Source organism: Diprion similis, chromosome 5 (assembly GCF_021155765.1).
Source record: "Diprion similis isolate iyDipSimi1 chromosome 5, iyDipSimi1.1, whole genome shotgun sequence".
Taxonomy (NCBI): Eukaryota; Metazoa; Arthropoda; class Insecta; order Hymenoptera; family Diprionidae; genus Diprion; species Diprion similis.
Genome location: NC_060109.1, coordinates 460162 through 476574, shown reverse-complemented (window position 1 = coordinate 476574; position 16413 = coordinate 460162). Strand labels below are relative to the sequence as shown.

At 36.4% G+C, this 16413-nt stretch overlaps 1 protein-coding gene across 1 annotated transcript in view; it reads left to right on the top strand.

Moving 5' to 3' along the window:
• Window positions 1-12683: 12683 nt before the first annotated feature.
• Window positions 12684-16413, top strand: part of LOC124406297 (neuroligin-4, X-linked) — a 191722-nt gene continuing 187992 nt past the window's right edge. The window contains exons 1-2 of the mRNA XM_046881667.1: window positions 12684-13113; window positions 14057-14232. Of these exons, the coding sequence (XP_046737623.1) occupies window positions 12869-13113; window positions 14057-14232 (421 nt within the window). The 5' untranslated portion in view covers window positions 12684-12868. The remainder of the gene's footprint in view (window positions 13114-14056; window positions 14233-16413) is intronic.

The following is a 16413-nucleotide window of genomic DNA, read 5'->3' as shown; positions in this document are numbered from 1 at the left end:
CCGAGTTCAGTTCGCGTGAAATTCATCGCATGAATATTGCAGAATAATGAGAAAGAGGTGGTGATAATTTTGATAGATCAGGATTAATAATTGATCGAATCGCGTCCGCCGGTTCGAAAGGAAGCTGGAAAATGAGGGTCGTTTCTCTGTCTCTCTCTTTCTCTCTCTCTCTCTGTGTATTTCTCTGGGCACGAGATGAACTTTCCTTTTATTTAATTTCGGGTCGTTTCGGGACTCGAACGATTCCCGGGAGGCGCGAGAATCGCGACGCTGCGCTGTTGAGAAATTCACTCCGGGCAACGAGGGTGAGTTCAGAGAAAGAGGGCTGTGGTGAGAATTTTTATTTTGCTTATCATTATTATTCGAGGCCGTAACTTGGTGCGATCGCGGCGCCTGCCAACTTCTCTGAAGAATTTAAAGTGGCAATCTGGAATTCCGCCGTGAAGCTCTGCTTATGCTTTTTCGAATTTACAATTTAGGGTGGCCGTTAAATAAATAAATGTTTATTCTCCAAGTTAAAAAACCTTGAGTCAACCTTGAAAGGAGAAGAAGATCCTTGAAGTTTCAATTCTTTATTTCACTGTTAAGGGGTGCTGGCAGATTTTTTCTCTGTTCATCTCATTTTACTTGTAATGTAAGGTTTCAGTTTTTTTCAGATCTTGATCTTTTTTCATTTTATGACCATTCAAACGAAAGGAAATCAATTCACAGACAAATAAATGTACGATTAAAAGTATTTTATAACGATTTAAAAGAAATAAATTAGTGAAACGGTATAAAGCAAATAAATCTAGGATTAAAAATGCTTTTCATTCAAACATTTTCAACTTTTCATGATGGAGTAATCAGGTAAAATAGTTAAAGATAGTTGTTAATTACTTTTAACTATATTCACTGCGTCCCATTGATTAACTATCGAGAAATCATTTAATTAATGGACGAATCAATAAGAGAGCTTGGAACAAATAATCGATTGAAAAACGTGCACCGTCTGTGGACACATGATTTATTTTTTTTACTATTTCGATTTGTTAATTTTTTATTCTAGGCTTTTTTTAAAATTTCCATAGATTATAGATTCTAGGCTACATTTTTTTTTTGGACGATATGTTGATTGTTACATCATGAAAAATTGAAATCGTTGGAGTAAAATGTATTTTTAATCCAATATTTATTTATCTACTGTTCAATTTTTTTTCAATTTTGAAAGAAAAATGAAATCTCATTTTATAAGGAAAATAAAATTGAAAAAAAAATCTGTCGGCACACCTTAATGTTGAAACTTTGAGGCTTTTCTTCTTGTTTTTTCAATGTCAACTTTTAAGATTTTACAATTTGATGCATAAAATTTTCTTTTAACGGCCACGCTATTTGTTATATATTATTTTCTTTTTCGACGTGTAAAATAATTCGATTTTTAAGCGTATTAGGTACGCAGTTCGATTGATAAATTATTATCATCGTCATTCGAATGGAGAAAAAAAATTGACGAATAAATTCAAGTCTTTGTTGAATCAAACGATTCATTGCTTTAGGACTGTCATTAATTTTCTCCTTCGTTTAGAAACTTATACGATTTTTCTACTCCACACTATTTCATACACGCCGATACTATTTTGATTAAAGAAAATGAAACGAAAAAATTGATTGTAAAACGTGTAAGAAATGAGTTCGATAGTAAAAAAAAATTTGGTATGTAAACGTGTAAAGTAAAATTTCCAGTTTCATTTCCGGAATGCTTCAATTATTTACAGCGATCGAAGGAGTTGAGGGTATCTTCGGGGAGTGAAACGGAGAAAATTTCAAAGATAAATTCGACCCAAAATACCCGGCTTACTCTTCGTATAATTTGACGAGTTGCAAGAAGCTCGTTTTGCTCGGTAAGCTCGATATCGTGAGATAACATTTACCTGCACGTTATGGTCGAGGAGTTCATCCGACTCTTCGTCATCCGGTGATTTCTTCTTCTTCTTCTTCTTCTTCTTCTTCTTCTTCTTCTTCTTCTTCTTCTCAAGATCGTTACGGGTAAACGATGCAAGAGGAGCTTTCGTCGCCTCGAAAGCTGTACAGATATCTATATATCTTATATATGTATATACACGTGTCTGTATAGAGGTCGAACTTTTTCATGGAAACGTTTCTTTCTGTAAAGATTTACCGAAGTTTGTTCCCCATTTAATTCCGCGTTAATTAGCCCTCGTTAATGATCGCGAAACACGAAATCCTCACCCTCGAAAACAGCAACTCTCGAAGCCCACGTTAGCGGATCCGCTGGTAATCTAATCTAGACGCCTGCTCAGCCACCCTCTGGCTCTGGCTCTGGCTCTGGCTCTGGCTCCGCCATTCAGCCTGGGGAAACGGCGCAGGTGGGGAATAAAAGAAAATACTCATAATCACAGCCATAACGACTAGACGAAGAGGGGGAATTGAGTCACAGCATTTCGTCGAACTTGCGCTGACAACCGTACTTCAGGATTCGTCAAGGGGTGGATTCTTTTTTTTTTTTCTTTTTTTGTTTTATCAATCGTAGGTGAACGATGATCAATCGGTTCAACATATTCATCCGTATCATCTTAGTTCAATTTCTTTCCAAGAAGGAAATTTTCCGTCCAGTATCATTCGTCGTCGTTAATTAGAATTAAGAAATTTAAAAAACGACGCATCGTTGGTAAATATATTCTTCAACGTCTGCGCTGAAGTCAAAACTGTTCTTCTTCTTCTTCTTCTAATTTTTCTCATACTTTATATACATTATTCTCATGGTCATCGAATTCATTCCTACCGTTTGTCTATTTCACAGTATTCATCAACGTTCCTTCCATCTTCTTATTCACCTCTTCAGTCCCGAATCTTTCCTCTCGTCACATTCCTCAATTCCCTCTTCATCGATGAAATCTGTGCAAAGTCGATCTTCCTCTCCGTCTTTCCATTCGTCCATATAAATTCCATTCAAACCTTCGGCCAATTCGAATATGAAATTTCAACGGTGTTCGTTCACGTTAAAAACAGAATAAAAAAAACCAAAAATTCCAAAAAAAAAAAAAAACATGACCACCCCGTAAGATTCTCCGACAAGTACCATCTCCTCGGCGTATTTTCCCTTCTTGCCAATCCATTAACCAGGGGATCATCGGACGACAAGCACTAAGGTGTGATTAATAGGATGACTACAGGCCTTCGCGTCTGGAGGCACGTGTGTGGAGAAGGTCTGTCGTTGGGGTAGCCTGATGATTATAGTCGGAACGGTAAGAGGTTAATTTTGCAGCTCAGCAAAAACTTAATTAAATTTGTTGGGCCGAAGGCGGGGGGGGGGGGGGGGGGAGTGAAGGAAACTTTGCAGAACCGATATAACACCTTGCCAGGCGTAACCTGAGCCCCGTAACCGAGGGCAGAGTTATTAATTGTTGCGTTTTATAACTCGGCCCGGTGGGATCCCCCGGGATTTTCAAACCCGTTTATTCCACAAAAGTTTAAGCATCTCGTAGCGTCCTCCTGGCTGTTCCCGGTTCCTGCTGGCTCACCATCGTCTCTCCATCTCCATCATTCTTGCCTGTTATTCTGCGCCGCCCATCCTTCTCTCTATCTCACTCACTTCCTCTCTCTCTCTTTCTCACCCGCCCTCTTCTTATCCCCTCTTTCTTGTAATCCGGTGCTCCAAAATTAATTTATCGATGTTTACATTCGAGGTTTATGTACGTATCACACTGCTGCCTACTTGTATATTTCATTGTCTTCATAAATTCACTTTGTTTCACACCACCGAGATTTTCGTCACGTCTCGCGGATATGTCGAAAGAGAAGAAGAAGAATAAAAAGAGAGAAGGAAACGAGTGTTATAAAAAAGAAAAAGAGGGTGGGAAAAAAAAAAAAAAAACACAAGACTGATTACTTCCCGTTCGATATTGCAAAAATCTTTCACCTTTGTCGTGAAACAGCAATCGATTATACGGGAAGAAAGAGAACTAAAAAAATAATTAGTATTAAACTAGTAGATAGATTTTCTGACGATTTTAATATTTCAACTTCTTAACTTTTAAAACTGTGTTTTTTTTTTTTTTGTTTTTTTTTTTTTTTCATTCGTTTTCAAATATAATTATATCGCTGCTGTCATTAGTGTTTGATGATAATTTGTAAGGAAAAATAGTGTTTTACTCGAGAAAAACAGAAAAAAAAAAAAAAAAAAAACACGTCACACGAAAGGTATATACGTGGTAACATATTTTTCATTACTATAATTTCAATTTATTATAATTACACAAAATGATAATAAGGAGGAGAAAAAAAAAGTTTTCTTTCCTCCGGATCAGTGTTATTTACCTACTTCAAAGTTTGTAACAAATGAATGATGAAAAAAAAAAATAAAAATAAATAAAGAAAGAATAAGAAAATTTCTAAAAATGTGTAAAATTTACACCGTAAATATTGTAAGAAACGATAATATCGACGTCTTGATTATTTCTGTTAGATTTTTTCGGGGGAACAATAATCGAATATCAAGACGCGGCCTATATTTTTGCACGGCGAATTTTGCAAGCGAAAAGCCTAGGATTATGCTTCGGACGAATGCATGCGCGCTTGTCTATTTTCGCATTGTCGGATTATAACAAGCGCCGGGAGGCTGGAGAGTCTTCTCCACGTTCCAGCGGGACTTTCTTTTCTCTGCAGTGCCTCATTAGGCCGAACTATATACGATGCACGGGATTCTGTTCTATTCGCCCTTCGCTCTCTCTCTCTCTCTCTGTTTCTCTGTCTCTCTCTGTTTCTCTGTTTCTCCCCATCGAACGCGCAGTTATATACGAATTACGGAAAGGCCGAAAATCCTGGTCAAGTCTTGTGGAGGGATCGCAGAATCGCGAGACTGAAAATTTGATCACGATCGAGTCAAAAAACTGTGCGGAAAAAATTTCTGGCACAGGCTGATTTTTCAGAAAATTACGCGACGTTAGATTTTTACACCGCGCTTTCCTAACGCGAAAAGCTACTTTGACCTTCTCAAAAAACTCGTTAATTTATACTTTGGGTTATCACGATCGATACACGAGTAGACGAGTTGACAAAAAAAAAAATATCACAAAATAACAAATATCCACAAAAAGTTAAATTATGTTATAACCACTCAGTCGGAATATTTTAACAGCAATCTTTGGCCAATCTTGTTAGTTTGAAAGAATTTTTTTTTTACCTTTGATTTTTTTTTTTTTTTTTTTTTTTTTTTCATCTTTTTCTATCGACAAATCGTAACGAGTCGTCGCCTCTTGGCACCGATAGAAAGAGATTTTCAATTCTCGACAATTAGGTAAACGCAAAGTACCTACAAAGTTACAGATCTTACAGATCACTGAAGAAAGTTATCGACACTTTACGCATGGCCGTTTATATTGGTCCTTAAAGGTAGTTGAGATATTTTAATGATCGTTGTGACTCGTTGAATATCGTTTTTCCTGTATTTTATTTTTTAGTACAACGATTTGTCGACGAACAAGAAGCCCCGATACTTTTGATGATCGAAAACTGCTGATCGAGAATAAAAACTTCCTTGAACTTTCTCGAGGATTGAGAATGAAGAGAATATAAAAAGTGCAAGTCCAGGATGGTTACACGCCTGGAAAATCTGATAAACCTGGAATTGTAACGGGATTTTTATTTTGCTGATGGAAAAAATTGAAAATTAGGAATTATTTTTTGAGGCAACAAGTTGACTTTTTTTTACCGAGAAAATAAATTGGAATTTAAACCGAATATATATATATAGAGTTAATAAACCGAATGATTCAGGTTTTAGTAACTTACTAGAGCTGGTAAAATGGCGGGGAAAATCAGGTTTTTAAGACCTGGAAAACCTGGAAATACCGTGGAATTATTTTCCCTGAAAAAGGTAACCACATGCGGTGGAAATTCGAAAGAATAGAAAAAAAAATTTTGAAAATGCGGAATAATAATTACGTAAGCATCGCGCAAATGTACGAGGAAAAAAGTAGCGCAACTGTAACTGCAGGGATGTAAATACGTGGCGAGTTGAATGAGCTTATTATGGCGGCTCGGAAAACGGAGAAAAGCCGGTGCTACTGCAGCTGCACAACAGCTGTCCTAATTAAATGGAAAAATTCTTACGATGCGGTGGTATGAAACAGCGAAACGAATAGCAGGAGTAAAATGAAATAAAATAAAGAGATGAAAAGTCGGGAAAAATAAGGGAAACTGGAAAGTTCTATACAAAGTTGAAAATAGCCTCGTGGCTCTTTGCTTGTGCGGATGAAAGAAGAAGTTCAAGGAGCGGGGAAAAATCATTGTAATAACTAGCCACTCTTCCTTCTCTAGGAATACAACAATGAAAAAATAACCGATTTTCTATTTTCTTTCCCGTTTTTGTTCTCGCTTTATTCACGTTTTATTTCTCTTTATAGTTATGTTTGGAGGAAATCGGTGAGAAATAGGTGGACAGTATTGTTATAATTTTGTTGCAAAGAAAATTGTACGTAGAAATTATTCTGTACGATTAGTTGAATATTTTTCTCTTGCTTTGGCTTTTGCTGAGAGAAAATTAGCTTTTTTTAATAAAGAGGGTTCCAGAGCTTGGAGCGTAATAAGAAAATGCTTATTGGGCTGGGGGTAAAAATTTCGAAAGACGAAAACGTCGACTGATCAAAACCCTGAGTTTTCGAGTTACGAATTTTGAAATAACGAATCATCGGTGTACCGAGATTGAGATTTTCGATAAATGCACTCGATGCAGTAATTCGTTACCAAAATTTCATTCAACCGAACGCTCTTTTATCCAAAGAAGTATTTTCAGAAAAGTCGGCATTCGGGATGAACAAAGCACAAACTGTGAGTAAGAAAAATTTAAGTTCCGAAATTGAAAAATTGAGAGCAGTCGAGACTTTGAACAACCAAAAACGAACAAGAAATTATTTTTTTGAAAATCAAAGTTCAGGCGGAGCAAAATTTCGATCCCGAAATCGACGAAAGGACCAGAATATCGAAAAGACGAAGTACCGAATCTTCTGCAAATTCGGAATTTTTGAAATTCGTATCAACTTTATTTCATGATATTAGAAAATCATCTGTGTAATCAATGAATTAAAAAAAAAAAAACGCAAATTCGATCTTTTGAGTCTTTGGTCGGTCGTTGTCGACGAATTCGGATTCCAAAAATTTTTTAAAAGGCACCCGACTTCCACGAATTTACGTTACCGGCTACGAAATCCGTAATTTTTCGAATTATTTCAAAATTAAAATGCCGAAACGTTCGAGAAAGAAAAACGATTTTTCGACGCTCCAGTCCCCTTAAGACATTAGCTTACGACTATTCATCACTTGCAATGATTTCACTAATCATATTTTTTTCTTATAAATCGAAAAAACTAAATAAAAAATACGACTCGATTCATTTGTAAAGAACTGATCGACAGTCAAAGCGAGCAATACTTCATAAAAATCTTTCAAACGATGAAACTCAATACACAGACCTCTTAAAATTTGTCGATATAATTATTTATGCATTTCTAGATAAAATTTGTGGCTATCGAAAATTTTTTTTCCAACTTTTTTCTTCTTCACAAGTAACAAAGGTTCGATTAAATCACACCAGACGAACCTCGATCTTCACTGTGCAATATTTTCGTCTTCACAATTCTTTGACTGGACTGTACCTACCTTCGGTACATCCTTAATTAAGTTCAGGGCGGAAGGATACGCGGCGAATTCTCGAGTGTGGCTAAAATGCATTGTCTCAGAAGGTCGCACAGCGATTCGAGCGACCCCCATGACCGTTCTCTCAATTTCGGTAGGAATTCGGAGCGGGATTCCCAAACAGTGGACACTGCAAACCCCGTGCGATCCAAGATTTTCAACACAGTTAAACGAGAAGGAAATTCCGCTCGGTGAACGACAGTATATAGTTAATCCCATTGTACGGGACCGAAGGCCATGCGCAGGGTGACCTTTCGACGGTCAGAGAAACTGGAACACCATGAACTGAGAAAACCTCGTCCCTTCGTTTTTCGTTGATTCGAAGATTCGATCTCGCGAAGGAATCGGTGAAAAGGAAACGGCCGACTCTGTTATTGAAAATGAGAAGAAAAAGTTTTTTTTTTCTCTGTACTCCATGGTTATTCTCGTCCGTGACATTTTTATTCTTATAAGAAAAGAAAACGAAAGAATAAAGAAGAAAAAATTACACTCACAGCTATTTTTCAGTCTCATCCTTCAATCGCTTCCGGGAAATCGATCGAGTATTAACGAATCCGTGAGGAAATTTCGTACGATTTTCAAAGGATCACGGAAAGACCGCACCCAAAGACTGCGGTCTGCATTTTCAGTAACTCGGCGGAAGTGAAGAAGAGTGATCGCAGCAACACCTTGGAAAATGAAGATTTATTAATGGCGGCGTTGGAACTTGAGGAGGGTGAGGGGGAGGAGGAGGGTGAGGCGGGAAAAGTTGTTCAATTAAATTCTGGGCCGAGGTTCAACGCTGATGTGCCTAGCATGTACTAATTCCGCGTCTCGTATCCCGCAGTAAATGAGAAGGACAGAGGTGGAGGAGGCAAAAGACGAGAGAATCCTTCACCCCCTCTTCCTGTCTACAATCTCACCCCTCTGCCCTATTCGATTGATTGATGACTTTCTGATTATTCCCTCGTAGTTTGTCTCTGTGTCTGTTTTTTTTTTTTTTTTTTTTTTTTCCCCCCCTTCTTTGTTGTCGATTTCTTGCTTCCGTTCCTTTCGTTTTTTATCATCATATTTATGTAATTTAACATGATCGAGCGAAACGCGTTAAACATTTTCTGGAAACGTATTAGCGGAATCGATAAGCGGTTCGGTGAAAATATAAACTCTTCGTTGTACAAGGAGAATATCAGTTTATCGTTCAGCAGCGCCAAAACCATCGATTTTATTGACCCTGCAAAAAGAATTTTCCTGCAAAATGCGTTTTTTTTTTTTTTTTTTTTTTTTTTTCCCCCCCGTTCTTTTGCTCTTGTACGAAATACCGATAAACCGGTATTATTATTTGTTTCTTTTTTTTTTTCTCGAGAAGATCACAGCCTTTAGCAGGGAAAATAAATCTATCGTGAATTTCAAAAAATTTAATTCGAAGAAAATAAATAAATGAATCGAGAAAATTACGAGGTTCCTGTTTTGAATTTTCTCAATGTTATTTGTTTATTTGTTTAGTTTTTGGTATGTTTGTTTTTAGAATGACATGTAGCTGTAGATTTTGCAAAAACTTCATAAAAAAATTTCACCCCACGATAAATGTATAATATGATAATTATACTCTGATCAGTTTTAATTACTATCTGTATTTTTTACACTTTATATGTTTTATTAACAAGAAGTCAATTTCCTGAATTGCTGTGGATAAGTCCTTTCGGTTTTCATAAAAGCGCGTTGTTTTCTCTTTCTCTCTACCTCCCTCCCTCTCTCGTGGTCCCTTTTCACCCTCTGGAAAGTGACACGTTACAGGACGAAAGAGGCGGTTTTCCCACAGCGAACACGCCGAGGGCAAGCAAGTAACTTCGGCAGATTGGATATTACCTTAATGATGTATTCGCCCTCCGTGATTTATTGATCCTGAGACGTCAAGTTTGGATCACCCCGTAGCGATTAGAAGGGAGTAGAAACAGGAATTACGGAAATGGTAGATAACGTTGAAAAATTTATCTCAGACTGGATTTCTTATTCCTGGTTTTTCGCGTTTGCAAAAAATTTTACGAAGAGTTTATTTTTTTCATCTCTTTTTTTTTTTTATGGTCAGATATAGGATAATTTCCAAGGATAAAAAGATGCGGAAAAATATTATTCTTTATTCGTTTCTAACATGCCTAAATTTTCGAAGATCGATCACTGCGAGAGAAAATTTTCGGCAAGACAAATTTCTTGCGTCAACAAGTTCTAAAAATTTTCTAAATGACAAAAATTCACTTGTGAGTTATCTGTTACAATTTCGAATAATCAATACTAGCTTCTAAAAAATATTTTCTTCGTTCTGATAAGTAGAAGAAAATAATTTCATTGAAATGTACTTGAAAGTAATAAAATTAGTAATAAAGAATAATTTTTTTTTTTTTTTCTCTCTTCTTTCTCAAACAAACGACTACCAATAAAACGACGTCCAATGAAATTCGATCTACATAATATCACAAGTTTAAATTTCATGGTATCTTTCGACTACGTTTTTCGTGCCGTCCCAAGCATAATTTTGTATTTTGAAAAATGTAAAAAAAAAAAAAAAAACATGAAAACCGCAGCAAGTATAGAATCGAAGAAAAAAAGTGTAAATTGTAATTCATTTTTGGATTATCCGTGTCTAAAATCAGGATTATAAATAACAATAATGCGAAAATATCGTCGTAGATTTCGATATCTGCCAACCGCATCGCTGCATCCGGGTTTTGCCTTATATCACACGTACGTATATACATATATATATAATATATAATATATAATGTATATACGATCCTCTCCTGAAGACTATTCACCATTTTCTATATCGCTGGGTACTCGAGAGCACTATACATGCGGCTTATGTATAGATAGCAAGCAATACGTGACACGTTATATACGTTGCACAGACGCTTGTATATTACACGTTATATTATATATATATTATATATATATATATATAGGAGGGTATAATCCCTGAGGTCGATGCTAACGATAAGCGGGAGAAACGACGTCACAGATATACGTATATGTATATATATATATATATATGTATAACGCACGCATACACCATCGCCTCTGATAATATTGGGGAAAACCACCCCCGGGGTGAAACGTACAAGGCATGCATGCCGTGGCCGTGTACTTTGAAGAAAGAATATTACGAGAACCCATACTTACACGACGGTAACGGACGGACTCTTTTTGTTGTATCCTATACCGAGGCAGCGTCTGTACGTTACATTTTATGCATTATCAATGCCTATATACACGCATATTTGAATATGTCGCCGCAGAAGGAAAATCTCCGGCATGGGTAAGGGAAGAAACTGACTTTCTGCTACCGCGTATGGGATATGAATATTGGAATAGGAAAGGAACTGAGCGAAATAATGCGTTATAGATTCGAGTCTTTTCTCTCTCTCTTTCTCTTCTCTTTGTCATTTATTTTTATTTTATAATTCACTACGTTTTTATCAATTCACAATTTTATATTACCTTATTCGATCCTCAGGCTAGCTGCTTACTTTTATTTTCAATTTAAACGGTGATAATTTATTATTCGTAGTTTACTAAAAGTTGTGTTGTTGTTTTTTGCTTTGTTTTTCAATTCTGAATTTAAGAAAAAATTCTTCTTTACTGAAAATTTCATTTTTCTTGTCGAGAGTTTAGTACTTTATACATATGTATCTTGAAGAACATCGTAAAGACAGAATCGAGAAGAAACACTTTGTATGAACACGTGAATGAAAATTTAATTTGTCATTATTCAACGATGTCCATTTTGTGTGTTTCAGATTATTCCATTGGCCAGTGATAAAATCGATGTTCATCTTGGTGTCTGGAGGATCGAGCTGTGACCAGCAACTTTCGGTTACAGTTAGTAAAAAAAATCGTAACAGTGATTCGGTTGTGATTATTGTGTGTGATTATGTAAATCAGTGCGGTAAAAGCTCGTAGAAATTAAATGAAAATTCTTTCTCACGCTGGTAAAATTTAAATAATTAAACTAAATAAAATGAATAGAAAAACGGAATAACGAAAGGTAATGGAAAGCTAAGGAATTAGGTTCAACTAGCGAATCTGAAATTTGAATTTGACAGTTTCCGATCGTTGAAGACTGAAATGATTCTCGTTTCCTTTTCTTTTCTTCGACGCAAATTTTACGATTACAATATATCGTAGCAAACGGAACTTGGATTATTTATTATAACGTTATACTAGAGAGGAAATTTTTTTTTTTTTTCTCTTTCAGAGGAATGAAAACGAAGTAAGGCTATTTCGGCGAACAGGAAATACCTTGTTAGGATCTATATCCTTCGGTAAATTCCTCCCTCGATCTTTAGTACAACGCAAAGTTTACCCTCCGGTCTCGTATCGCGGGGGTTGAAAAATATGCGATCATCTTGGGAGCGGACTATTACGTAATCAACTCATCTTGTTGGGAAATGATCGATTCTAGAATCGTTTCGTTGAAATTGTAGAATTCTTAACGGCAGTAAATGAAAAAGAAATCAAATAAATAAAAATCAAAGTTTTTTCCAAGATTTTTTGCAACTTTTCCAAATCAGCACAGCTTATGCAGATGTTTTAAAAGTCACGTATCTTGGCCGTGTTCTTTTTTTATTTCGAATGGGAAACGGAAGCAGGAGATGAGGAAATGCAAGGAATGCGAGGATCCGTCGTAGGTTGGTGGAAAAACTAAGATCTGACTTGACAAACCGTAGCGAAGACAAATATTCCGAATTCGTATGCTTTTATTAAATTGCTCGTGAATGGCTCAGGAATTGCAATTCATTCGCGTGAAGCCGAAACACGAAGAGTGAAAAGTGAAAAACCGGGAAACAATAAATATGATTTGAAATTAGGAAACATCCGGATCAAAAGCGGAGGAAATAAAAATAACAAAATTAATATCCAAACAAGTGAAGTAAGATTAAAAAATTCACGGTCCGTGTAACGATTATCGTCAAAGATAACAGAAAAGTGAAAAGAATAAATAATAAGTAAAAAACACGAAAATATCGTTAAAAAATAAGGGTAATTGAAAATACAAAAGGAAAGGGAAAAAATGGCAGAACTGAGAGGAGAAAAACAAATCAACTAAACTTGGTAACATGAGGTAGTCGGAACGATTTCGGTCGATTGGATGCGTATATACAAGTGATTTTCGGCGATCAAAGGGGGCGGAGGGGAGTTCAAGATGGAACTTTTGATCATTCTGGTATGCCTGATCACGCCTCCGACTCTTTCTCTGTCGATAAAGACGAAACTTAACCCGCGAATCGTCCAGACTCAATACGGTCGCATTCAGGGGTTTGTCCAGTCCTTCGAACCCCCTAAACTGAAATCGATCGACGTTTACCTCGGCATACCTTACGCCACTCCGCCAGTCGGAGGAAACAGGTTTTCACCCACGAGGGCGCCCAGCCCTTGGGACGGAATCAGGTGAGCGGAAGTTATTCGTTTTGATCTGTACGAAATTTGGGAATAATTTCGAGTTGTTTGTTTTTTTTTTTTTTGTTTTTTTTCTTCTTCAAAGAATTTTGGTCGGCCATGTTGGAAAAACTATGGCGAAACAAACCGAAACAGATCGCACGCATGTTGATGATCAATTGTTTCAAACTCAATTTTTTCAATCTCATGTTCGTTACTTTTATTTGAAATGTCAACGTCGATTGTCTTTCATTTACGAATCAGTAATTATCATAATATTCTTTTCTAAACCTCGTGCGCAAAATTTGAATTTTTTCAACCACGTGAGAGCGCAAAATAGTATATTCCCGTACTTGTGCGGGAATTGAATCAAGATATCTAGTTAAACTACTATAAAAGAGATTTCGATTCAATTCCAGTTTCACGCTTATTTAGTTACAAAAAATTCGAATTTTACACACTCGGTTGGAAAAAGAAGATGTTGGTAATTATTGGTTCGTAAATGGAATCAATACATAAAAACAATCGATGTTTTTGAAAATTGAATAATCAGATTATCGAACTACTAATTGTAAACATAAAGTGAATTGTTTCTGTTCGTTTGACCGTAGTTTTTCCATTCCCGCACTAGTGTGAGAATGTAATATCTTGCGCATTTATTTGAGTACGCAAAATGAAATTTCGCACACTAGTTTAGGAAAATTGGTATGCGTAACACTTGCAGGAATAACTTGATTCTTGCGAATCAGCTGCGCAATCTTCCAAAACATTATTCGCGATTCGGTCTTACAAAAAACAGTTAATCAAAAAGAGAGTGAAATCAGTTATGAACATCTTACGAGACTAGAAAAAAAAAAGAAAATAGGAAAAAGTTTTTTCATAATTTGAAGAGAATTTCAAAGCAATTGTAGAACTTTCGCATAAGTTTCGCGACTGATTATTTTTCATTTCACAGATTATCAGACTCGGTGGGTCCCGTCTGTCCTCAAAAAATTCCTGACATAACGAACGAGCAAGAAGCGCTGGAAAAAATGCCTAAAGGCCGATTGGAATACCTGAGAAGATTACTGCCGTATCTTCGTAACCAGAGTGAAGATTGCCTTTACCTTAATATTTACGCACCGGCGATGGGTGAGTCGTCTTGTCATTTTACTACAGTTTCCTCTTCAATTTTATTAGGTTGTTCTTCTTCTCTCTCAATATACCGATACGAATCAAGTTCGAAACCAAAACGAGAGACAAGAACGAGGGGTGAACTTTGAAAAGGGTTAAATAAAATTAAAGAAAAATTAGACGGAATAGATTCGCCTTGCAACAAGTACCTAAATATGGGGTATTCCACGCCAACTCGACCAGTGTTAAGCCTCGACCATCTCAGAATCGTTTCATGTTTTTTTCTAACATTCAAATGTTGATAAAAAATAAACGGTTCGATAAAAAAAACGTGAAATGTTTTTGAGATGGTCGTGGTTTAACACTGGTCGAGTTGGCGTGGAATACCCCATATATATATATATATGCGGTTATTTAATAATTACCCATACCAATGGCCGCGGGAAGTTGACAGGTGATAACGAGAAAGGATTGGAGGAGAATAATAAGTGAGTTGAGGGAATGAAAAACAAGGCGATGGCAAAGAAAAGAAAAACTGATATTGCGAAACCCCGTCGGTAATATTATTATTCAACGAGCTTAAGGGTTCACGAAGCTTGACACGAGGCAATATTTTTTCCAAATATCTAAAGGTGGTATCGAGCCAAGTGGAGAGATAATTAACAACAATGAATAATGAGGAAATCAAATTGGTTAAAAAGTTAAACAAAATTTATTCAATCAAATCTCAACGCCGAAGAATTTTTTCTGCAATTCGAAGGAATAATAATCAAAAAAAAATGTTTAACGACGAAACCAAACGATTTTCAGTTTATCATGAATTCAGGATAACCAGATATTTGCATCGTTATTTTATTTATTTTTTTTTTTTTTCAACTCTATTTCACAATAATTGCATCCATCGGTCAATTCTGATCAATCGTGACGAATTTCCATTGTTTGCATAATGGATTCTCTGCGTATTGTGGGAAATAATTGATTATTGTGACTGGAAATAATGGATTGAAGATGGACTATACGGTGTAATTTTTGTTATTGGAAAAAAGATAGGGGAAAAAAAAATTGAATAAAATAATAATTTTATAATTTTTGGATAAATTAGTCAGTGTAACATATATTATCAGCTTTTTAACTGGAATTCGAAGGTTTCAATCTTCCCTACTTTAGGAATATATTGTTTCGTCGATAATTTTAATCAACTATTATAAACATTGCAATTTTTGTACATACCTTTAACACTTTTAGCACACTCAAAACTTGCAATGCTTTTTTAACATTCTTCTAACGCTTCAGTTACTTTCAATACCTTTAACGCTTTTAAAAGTTTTAACACTTCAACATTTTGACACTATTAACACTTTTAACACTCTTAACACCTTCCCCATGATTAAAACTTTCAAGGCTTTAAGCACACTCAATAATCTAGACGATTTTAATGCTTTCAATATTCTTAACACCTCAAACATTTTCACCCCTTATCAGTTTCAACCCTTTTATCAGTGTCAACACTGTTAAGATCTTAAAACTTCAACCTTTGATTGAAAACTTTGAACACAATTACCCGTTTAAAAACCTCAACATTTAATTGAACACTTCAAGCAATCTGAACACTCCAAACACTTCAAAAACACGTCAAGCCTATCGACCCTCTGAAGACTAATTATTTCTCACCATCGACACTTTCGTCACTTCATCTCATATCGCGCACCTTCAGAGGTGTTTAAAGTGAACTTTATTTACCCGCAGGGGAAGAAAAATGGTTGGAAAAAAAAACTGTCATTCCTGATGGAAGAAAGTTAAGTTAAGGGGTGAAAAGTATCACCGAAAAGGGTTTTGCATCATTCTTTGCCGAGCCCTGAGTGCAGGGGGTTCAACGGCGCGAAGAAACCCCGCGGAATACGGGATCAGGCGTCTCTCGGAACGTGACGGAATGTCCGCAAGGTAGAATCCCCGCTACCCCTTTCCAAAAAATATCACCGAGTTTCACCCCGTTGTTCTTGCGCACCGCTGCCCTACTCTATGCGCGATGTGTACCTACTCTTGGTATTTTCCCTTCACCGCCAGGCGGGCGCGTTATTTCCTGTTTATTTCACTCTCAGGGCACGTACTCCGGGCGCGGGGCTGGGAGGGTGGCGAGGAACGCTGAACGCTTTCAATACTCGTATATCATTGCGTTTTATTACAGGAGAACGGTGCGAG